This window comes from Saprolegnia parasitica (assembly GCF_000151545.1).
Source record: "Saprolegnia parasitica CBS 223.65 unplaced genomic scaffold supercont2.45, whole genome shotgun sequence".
In the NCBI taxonomy this organism is placed as follows: Eukaryota; Oomycota; class Saprolegniomycetes; order Saprolegniales; family Saprolegniaceae; genus Saprolegnia; species Saprolegnia parasitica.
This window is the reverse complement of record NW_012156439.1, coordinates 281,391-290,975: the sequence shown is the minus strand read 5'-3', so window position 1 is coordinate 290,975 and position 9,585 is coordinate 281,391. Positions and strand designations below refer to the sequence as shown.

Genomic DNA, 9,585 nt, shown 5'->3' with positions numbered 1-9,585 from the left:
GAACTCGATCTGGAATGGATGTTTTTATTGGCTCAATTTTTCATTCTTTTTGACCAATCACAATACTTTATTCACGACCTCGTCTCAAATAGTGTGAGCACCATTCAGCACAACGACGAGTAGCACCCCACAGACGCGCCAGCACCACGTAGCAGCCGGGTATACCTCTCCACACACTTGTTGAATGACGTACATGTCGTTTCCGACGCTGCACGTAGCGCAATCACGTGGAAATCCATTTTCTATTTTTCGAGGTGGCCGCAGAATTGCCCAAATATTTCACGTGACATCGCGGGGTTCCAAAGCTCCAAGGACCGTAAAACTGAATGCCACAGTTGGCGATGGGTCTCGACCCAGTGTGCGACCAGCTTGTTGGTCGCCACCGTTGCTTGGGCACTCACACCAAACTCGAACTGCCAAGCGTCGGTTTTCAGGAAATTGGACATGCAATTTCGGTTGAAAATGCGTCGAAATCGCGGAAACCGAGGACGCCATCTCTATTTATTCGTGTTAAAGAGAGTTTTGCATGTGACCGAGGGAGGCAAAGTGCGCGCGATACCGCTGTGTGATGAGGCCTTGTATCCCGTACAGTATTTCAGTATAGCGAAAAAGCACACTATATCAAATAATTGTTTGCCGCTGTCATTTGCTCTCGCTACAAAGCTCGCGCGGCGACGTCACATAGCATTTTGGACTCCTCAAAGTGTGGTCTAGCACTCTGGCAAGTATGGGCGATTTCATTTTCAAACTTCATTTTGGTCGATCCCCCGGCGGAGTGGGCCTGTGGTCACCAAAATATGGTAATTATGGTTGTAAATGGCGAACGCCAAATATGACCCGCGACGCCAGAAAGACGGCGCCGAGGCTCCTCGGGCACCACTGATGCAGCTACATTGTGCTCAAGGAGACTCCATCAACATTCTCTACGCGCACGCCATCATGAGGTGTGGCAATGCAGCATTCCTCGTCGGTCTTCCTCATTTTCGTCGACGCCAGGCCAGAGCGTTTCAGCCAATTAGAGCAACAAGACTTTGAATTTGTGGCCAATCAGAGCGGCAAGGTTACGCTTCGAGCCAATCACCAGTGTTCTTGTCGCAGATCTCGTGCCGATCATTGCCGCTGCGAGCGATGGCGCGATATGCCTAGCATCATGACCGCCGCGACGTCATGCGCTTGCGCGTCCAGAGCGGTTACCGCTACGGCCACATCCGATCCGACGGCGCGTGTACGCTCCGGTCGCTGCCGCCACACTCTACGTGTACGTGTACATCCCGTCAACCCTTGAATCGTGTCTCGACGTCGAAGCCTGCGTGCTGCTGCTCGCGCCGGCCGTCGTGCGCTGCACTCCTTTTCATCGCCATATCCTCTTATTCGTCCTTTGTGGCCGACAGCTCGCGGCCAACGTCGACACGCTCTACTGACGACGGCGAGATACATGCCATCCTAATCCCCAGCAGGCCGTGACGGCGGGCCTTGCCGCGATCATCAGGACGAGCGCCATGACACAGGGAATTGCTTCATAGTATATGCTTTTTTCCATGTCTTGCTCGTTTGTTTGACATATATGTCTCTCGAGTGGACGATCGAGATATCTACGTCTTTTATTAGTGTGTAGCCTTCTCGTCTGCAGCGCAAGCGTTCCATGGTCCTCCGGCGTCGCTAATCTGCTACCTGATACGGTCTTTTTGTGCTAGAAGCGCGGTATCAGATCTTGGCCCTGCACACCACTATACTGTTGGTCGCCTTTCACCTCGGTATATAACAAATTTTGCGCCCAACCTCGCCACGACTTATCTTGCCAAATCACCAAACTTGAAGAAGCATTACGGCAGGCAGGTCGCGAGTTTTCCTGTGCGATTTTTTGCACTGGAAAATACAGGTCGTTTGGCAGGTCGTTTCGGGGCCCCAGTGACGACAAATGGAGTCAATTTTGGACCAATCAGATCGCACGAAAAAATCGACCTGAAATACTTGCAACCTGCCTGCCATCATTAGAGCTCTTTCGAAAACCCAGTTGAGTTGAATCGGAGTCTCAGATTGTGTCGCACGAGTCGAAACTCAACAGTAAAATATCTGGGCATTTCGAAGACCTGGCGACTTGAGTTTACACAGTGGCGATCGGATGGCAGCGCTATCCGGAAATAAAAATAAAATACAACATGCTCGCATTTCTCGACGGGCGCTGCCAACGACAGGTGGGCGGCGGCACTCGCCTGCAGACGTCCTGGAGCTAGATTAGTCGCTGCCCGCGCCGCGCCACCCGTAGCATCGTCGCGCAAGCAGCCATACAAGGTGCTGCTCAAGCAGCCGCTGCTCAAGAAGGCCGCGCTTGTCCAGGCCGCCCCTGCCAAGCCTGCGCAAGTCGATCCCGCCGCAGATGATCCCGCGCTGCGCTTGCAAGACGTCGACGAGGAGGCCAGGTTTGAGGAGAGACCGAGGAACGGCTAGTCCATGAACTGCATGGTGAAGCTATACTGCTAGATGGAGGAGGATGGATTGGTGGGAGAGTGATGTCTGAAGATGGACAAGCGCGGAGCAGGAGTCCGCAATGCAGAGGCACACGAGCGTGCTGGAATCCCGTCGAAGCAGAATATGAAGCGGCGCGCGAAGAGCGCCATGAGCCCCATGGTCACCTCAACTGCGAGCGCCAGGAGAAGCAGTGCCATGGAGCGATAAGCCGTGCAGCGCTCGCGCGGTCGCACGTCGAGCGCCACCGACAGCACCTCTATCCGTACGCGAGGGACCCGACGAATCTGACCAATCAGAGACTCTCTCAACTCGCTCGATGCAGTTGAGACAACAGGGCACTTGTCGTAACTCGAGATGGCGTTGAGTCTCGGAAAAAATCGATTTTTTCCAAACAGCCAATCAGATCGCTTAAAAATCGGCCGCCGAGACTCAGATTCAACTCAACTGGGCTTCGAAAGAGCTCTATTGGTGTCAGTGATTCTCCCGGTGGTCACGTCAGAGCTCGATGGCATCGCTTGGCCTCGCGATGTGCGATGCAAATTCAAATATAGCCGCGCGCGACGCTTTCAGGCCAATCAAGTCGATAACGCGATTCTATTGGTCGGTCGGCACATTTGAGATATATGCGTGACCGGTGGAACGACCTGATTGGGTTCGTCAATGTTTATGGTCGAGTGTTTTCTTTTCAATTAACAAAAAGTCGTCGAATTAATTTGACGCGACCTGAAAAACGCTATCGGAACGCGACCCGTCTGCCATCATTGACACCCACTATTTTATAGAAGAATTTCTATTGCACAAAGAAACGAATGTCTCCTCGCGGGATTTTTTCACTGAAGGAAAATGGACGTGGCAGTGTTCGTTTCCAAGGCTGCAAATGCTAGTGCATTAAAAGATCCATAAGTTTCGCGATCGATGCCCAAAAAGGGACTGGTGGTTAAAGCAAAGCCGTGTAAATGGTGCCCAAGGTTTGGGTTTGGAGCTTTATGCCGAAATTGGAATCAAGCAGGGGATCTGCGACCTTGGCGGTTATGCTTTAGCGCGTGGCGGTTAAGTAACCACTCGAGCGGTTGTGAGTGATCCTGGTGAAAAGCGTGTGGTGGTTTTAACGATGGAGCCGTTGCTCGCCTTGGTCTAAAAACAGCTCTGGAACCGAGCCCGACATTCCGCAATCTCGTTAAACCTACCGGTATGGGGTCCATACTTTTTCCATTTTCACTTGACCACCCCATGGACCCCAGAAATCACACTTCGACCCCTGAGCCCACCCGCGACCCATAAAAACACTTGAATCGTTCGTTTGTCAATTAGGGCAACAATCGAGTGTGACAATCTCTTTCTCCATCAGGGCCGAGGCCGAACTACTAGGGGCAATTACCGTGTCGGTGTCCGCCATGCCAGTGCGAGGCGGGTTGGCATTTGACTGACACTACACATTTGGGTCGCGTGCTCGGCACCTGGATCTTGTGTCTCGAGCCCTTCTAGATTTGATCTTTTGGATTGCTCGGCCTCGCGCAGAAGACCTCGTCCACTTCTTGGAAACGATCCTTCGAGACCTATAAACGACCTCTTGGCCGGAGAGCACCCCACCCACGACCGATGGATCTGGGTGGGTCGTGTGTGTGAGCCCCATGTCGGTTTCTGCCTCGTACGTGTTTTTCGCAAGAAACTCCCTCTTACATCTCCTGGTTAATTATAGCGGTGCCAATCGCTGCGTTCCAGCGCATTCGTTCGAGGGACCCACTTTTGCATTCGTCTCGAGCTCTCATCACCTCTACGCTTGCCTTCCAAGCCATGAGCACTATTCCCCCTCACGATCTCGAGACTGGCCAAGCCGTCATCCCAACGGGCCAAGTCGCCAGCCCGATGGGCCAGCGCCAGGTCAACGTCGACCAGAACGGTATTATCATTGGCCAATGGAAGTCGGGGATCTGTGGATGCCTCGATGCATGCGTTCCTAACTTCTTGATGGTGTGGTTCTGCCCGTGTATCTCGTTCGCGCAGACGCGCCACCGCTTGAACGGGTCCTTCTGGAGCTCGTGCTGCCTCTTCACGCTGTGTTTTGGGCTTCCCATCTTCTGCATCCGCGGCGAAGTTCGCGCGCGCTTCCGAATCCCCGGTAGCTGCTGCGAGGACGTTTGCTGCGCGTGCTGTTGCCCGATTTGCGTCCTCACCCAGGTCGCGACCCACACAGAGTCGTACACGCCCGGCTCGTGCAACTTCGGCCCAAAAGACGTCTTGCTCGGCTATTCTGTTTGATCCTACGACATGCTAGTATACTATAACCTCACTAAAAATCTACAACTAGCATGCAGCACACGTTACTGGGATGCACGGCAAGCGGTGTGCGGTACATGAGTACACACGAAGGTACGTAAAGACGATGTTAAATAAAAATTGGTGTCGCTATGGAGCATGATGCCCAAGGCGACAACTTGGTACCGTACTGTTGCTTGGTAAAGAGTACTAATAGTAGGGTGGACGAGCCCAAAAACGACCCTTCTGGCCTAATCCCGATAGATTGACATTGTACGGATAATCGAGCGATATCCGGTAGTTTCATGCAGTGATTGAGACGAAATCAGTGTTTGCGGGAGCTTTTGACCAATGCAGCGACCTAAATAGCATCGCATGTGCATGTGTCTTGCCTTTTATGGGTCATTTACACGAGTACATGTCCTGGCTAAACGAACCCCAATCACTACGCTGAAGTCTCGGTCGTCAAGGTACCCGTAAACTTGTTGCCGTAGACGATCGTGGCCGTCGGCTGAATGCCCAGTGGGTTGGGCGTCGAGTGCTCTGCAAACCAGTGCGAGACGTTGCTCGTAACGAAGCGGAAGTACTGCCGAAACTGCGTGGTTGCCACCGGAAGAGACTCGTGCGGCGTCCGATCTGTGATCCAGTACAGCTCATTGGCTTGCGGCTCGTAGTAGCCATCGCGCTCACGGTCCAAGACACCGTGGAGGACATCCACGTCACCGTGAGCACCGACGATATCGTTTTCATCTGCGACGACCGTGTTCCAGACCTAGTCAAATAGATAGTAGAACAAACACACTTTGATCATGTCGGAAGTACGCACCCCACACGACTTGGCGACCGTGGAAGCCATGTAGATACCACCTTGGAGCTCGTGATGGACCATCCAGCCGCGGCCCCAGCGAATCTCTACCCACTTGTGGCGTGCTTCGCCAGCGCCCAGATAACACTGGAGCTTGGCAGCGGATGGCGCTTCGACGTGGAGCCGGGACGACGTTGAGAGGTGTCGGCCTCGACAATGCCTTCGTGGATCGTAAGGTACCCCACCTTGCCGTTCTCGTCATGGTGGCGGCAACGATTGAGAAGCGGGACATAGCGCTGACACTCGGGCGGCAGCGTCGACTCGGCATGGCCAATGATGAAGGGCATCATGTTGACGAGGAATGGTTTTGGTTGCTCGACGCCGTCAACGAGATGCGTAATTGGCGGTGGAAAGGTAACGAGTTGAGGAACGTTTGGGATCGGCGTCTCGCGCGGCGTGTCAAAGGGCATAATGACGTGGGTAAGAGGGACGTAGCCGCGCTGGTCAGCCTTGAGTTGCGCCCGCCAGATCGCATGGAGATGGTTGACGATGGCCTTGAGAATGTCGGTCTGGCCTCGTAGTCCATGAAGCGAGCTTTCCTCGTCCAGTGTCCCGAGCAGGAGAAGACGTACGACCGAGTTGTGCCACAGCGACGTCGGTGCCATCTCGACAATCCAGAAATGATTTCGTTGAAGCAGATCGCATCGCTGAGCACCGTGATTGGTTGGAAAGGAGCCAATCGGACGCTCGTCAAGTGGATTTACTTCTGGCTTTCCTGCTAGCTTTGCGCATCAACCGCAGCATACCGGTACGACGGCGTCGGCAGCAGCGCCATCGACGACGACGGCACCTTGCAGAGGTACGTGGATCGATCCCGCTCCTTCGTAACTCCCTCACAAGCAAGATCATATTGTCAGAAAAAGTGGAAGGCAATTGTATGAAATTAACGCTTGAAAATATATAGAAAACCAATCGATGGATCGTCTAGAACCACGACATGCCGGCGCCGTCGATCTCGAGCTGGTTGGTGCCGACGCGGTGGATGCAAAACTGGCGACGGAGAAAGAGCGCGTTCTGCGTCATCAAGAACGTCTTTTTAGCCATCGTCGTCTTGAACTGGTGCGTCGTGCCGGCCTTGCACTCGTTGATGATGGCTTCCTGCATCTTTTCAAAGTCCTCGTCCGCATTTTCGATCTTGGCTTGCATCTTGTCCATGGCCTTCCCCGTGATGAAGTCGATTGCGTCCTCGAGAATCGAGTGAATGAGCATGTCCAAAATGGAGTCGCCGAGAAGCTCGGCGGCCGCGCTCGCAATATCGAGGAGGTCGCCGCCAATGGGCGCCAAGGCAAGGCGTGCCGCCGTGATTCTGCCAAAGCGCTTCTCGAGGAACGCCTTAATTTGGGGCCCGTTGCTACTGTCGGCTTCCCACGCGTAGATCTTGACAGCGCTCTGCCACGTCGGGCAGTTGTAGCGCTCGCCGGCCGGGATGAGCAGCGTCTTGCGGTAATACAGCGTCGGGAACGGCGTCGTGAAGTACGTGAAGACAATGACGAGGACGTCGTGGCGCGTGTCGTTGCGGATCTTGATGCCCATGCTTGTGGTAGTTGCTTTCGGTGGCCAATTCGGAAATGAGGTTTGGCGACGTGGGCGCAAACGATGTGCAAAGATCCGAATGCAGTGAATGGGCCTTCTCGCAGACGCGGCAGTTGAGGAAGAGCGATGATAGGTGAGACGGAATGATGCACTCTCATGAATCCGTCGCACTTGACGGTTTGTTGACCTCGACTTGAATTATAAAGCCAGCATGCGCCAAGGAACACCGACACTTTTTTAAAGCCGTTCAAGGACCCTATTAGTACTAGGATGACTCAAAAGGGCGATCCATCATTGAGTTGTGTACTCGAGATTCCCTTGGGGAGGATCGCGTTTCACAAAAACTATACGCAGTGCGTTTGGACGACATTTTTGCCCAGCACTGAGCTCTCAAACGACTTTAGTACAGTGTATCACGCAGAAGAGGCAGTGCGGTATCAGGATTGTTGTACGTGGTTGTGGCCCTGCACCAGTATCCAAGTTATCGCAGTGGCAACACCGTCATAGCCAGACTGCTGTCGTGAAGCCCGAACACGGGTCCACGGCGGGATGTAGCTCAGTCGTCTTCAGTCGTAAAAGGGATGTGATTAACGTCAGTTGTCTACGTCTACAGCCTGCCAAAAGGCGTCGCTACTACCAGACAGCTGTCTGGCCTTGGATTGGCTCGAATGCCTTGAGGGGTCGGTGTCTCACACCAATGCATCGCCGGGACGCCACGTTGCGCGGGTCCTTGGTCGGCACGCGTCCATCCAGCGAGGGAATCCTTCTATCTTGAAGGTCGTGAGAGGGCCCTTGAACCTTCCTTGGCCACTGGGCGAGGTCGGGGCCTAAAAGGCGATTGGCGCCTCACGACACTGCAGATCTCGAGAGCGGTGACTGGATTCTTGTCTCGATGGATTCGCGTTATAGTGGTCGCATTGCAAAGGACGACGATACACTCCATGCTACAGACACGCCATCACTAACACTCCATCAACGCCGGCGACCTGTACAACAGTCCACGGGGTGTGTCAGAAAACATGTGGTTTTGGCCAACGAGCACGCGCAGCGAGCGAGCGCAACCGTACATCTCCTCCATCTCTAGCACGCCAAGTATCATTCAGTATTGACCAAGTGCTGTGACTTTGCAATGGGAGTGCGGTTATATCGCCCAGTACAATCGGCGAAAGCCGGGGCTTCAAAATGCCAAGGGACCAAGGCAAAGCTGTGTTCGTGCAGGAAGAATACTGGGGGCATCGGACACTAAAATACGTCGCACTCGAATGAGGAGGAGCTCGCAGCGGTTGTCTCGGCGCGTACACTTGGTACACTCCATTTGGTTGATAGTTTGTCGTTTGTCTCGGACCCACTGAATTTGGAATTGGATAAAAAGCGAAAGCACAGGTATTGCGATCGTTCGCTGCACGTGCTCGTTGGCCACAAACACATGTTTTCTGACATACTGGCCAGTCTATGGCGATGATAAGTGTATCAGAAGGACCTTTTGCCCGACAACGATGATGACGCACCGGTATGTGCGGACCAGGGACGGCGAGTCACCCTGCTTTTTCAATTAGTGAGTTATGACTAATGACTCGTGGACGCAATTAGCGAGTCAAGTTGACTCACGAATTTGCAAAACAACGAATCATCACCTTCGATAAAGTATTTTAAAGGCATCGGAGCGTCCGCAGCATCGCGTCGCGTTTATCTGGGACCATTTCTGCCACATCACAAAACCGATGGTACAATCCATCTAAATTGATGCCTGACGATGGAATGCGGAGACGCTCGCGTGCCGATCGTGTTTCGCTGTACTCGACGAGGGTGGTCTGCACGTTGAGCAGCACCGAGATGCCACTGTCATTGGGGTCGCGCAGAAATGGCACCTTGACGTAGACCTCACTCACGTTCAGCGGCTGCCGCCTGCGCGGACGGCTCTCGCGATGCACATTTGACAGAAACGTGCGCACTTGGGCGTGAATCGTGCGCTCGTGGTGCCGACTGTCGAACGTGTCGAGAAATGCAATCGTTGCCGGCTCGGTCGCAGCTGTATTGAGACGGAAGACCATGGTCACGCTCCAGTGGTCTCTACATTCCACAAGACGTGTCATGAGAGATGCATGCGAGCAGAAAGGCTAGTACCCTTGAAGGAGTGGCAGCACGACAATCTCGGTCGAGAGAAGGTCCAGGTACGCTGCTGGCGATGGCAGCGGCGCGCCAGATTCCATGAGCGACGACAACACCGATGCCGGAAGGATGCGGCAGTACGGCTTGGTCGCTGCACAATCACCGTCCTGGAGCTCGCTACTGCAGCATGAGCCTTCCAACCAGACATTCGTATCGACCGTACGCGAGGAAACGATCCACAAGGTCCATGGTCAAGTCCATGCCCGCTTCAAGACACGCAACGCCGCTCAAAGGGGCCTCTGGAGAAGGTGCGGATGCCGGAATGAGCGCGACCGAGGCTGCCCACTTGGCCT

At 53.9% G+C, this 9,585-nt stretch overlaps 4 protein-coding genes across 4 annotated transcripts; 1 reads left to right on the top strand and 3 right to left on the bottom strand.

The window, feature by feature from the left end:
* Window positions 1-4,178: 4,178 nt before the first annotated feature.
* On the top strand, window positions 4,179-4,847 carry SPRG_09193 (hypothetical protein; the record flags this gene model as incomplete). The annotated part of the gene is made up of 2 exons (XM_012348625.1): window positions 4,179-4,704; window positions 4,785-4,847. Exons 1-2 carry the CDS (start codon window positions 4,264-4,266, stop codon window positions 4,845-4,847), a joined length of 504 nt encoding a protein of 167 aa, XP_012204015.1. The 5' UTR covers window positions 4,179-4,263.
* A 323-nt stretch (window positions 4,848-5,170) lies between these two features.
* Window positions 5,171-6,195, bottom strand: SPRG_20737 (hypothetical protein; the record flags this gene model as incomplete). The annotated part of the gene is made up of 3 exons (XM_012348637.1): window positions 5,171-5,497; window positions 5,552-5,637; window positions 5,679-6,195. 3 exons carry the CDS (start codon window positions 6,193-6,195, stop codon window positions 5,171-5,173), a joined length of 930 nt encoding a protein of 309 aa, XP_012204027.1.
* Window positions 6,196-6,514: 319 nt separating this feature from the next.
* Window positions 6,515-7,123, bottom strand: SPRG_09192 (hypothetical protein; the record flags this gene model as incomplete). The annotated part of the gene is made up of 1 exon (XM_012348624.1): window positions 6,515-7,123. One exon carries the CDS (start codon window positions 7,121-7,123, stop codon window positions 6,515-6,517), a length of 609 nt encoding a protein of 202 aa, XP_012204014.1.
* A 1,649-nt stretch (window positions 7,124-8,772) lies between these two features.
* Window positions 8,773-9,506, bottom strand: SPRG_09191 (hypothetical protein; the record flags this gene model as incomplete). The annotated part of the gene is made up of 3 exons (XM_012348623.1): window positions 9,456-9,506; window positions 9,248-9,409; window positions 8,773-9,193 (listed from the first exon to the last, which is right to left on the bottom strand). The coding sequence occupies exons 1-3, from the start codon at window positions 9,491-9,493 to the stop codon at window positions 8,773-8,775; spliced, it is 621 nt and encodes a 206-aa protein (XP_012204013.1). The 5' UTR covers window positions 9,494-9,506.
* Window positions 9,507-9,585: the final 79 nt, after the last annotated feature.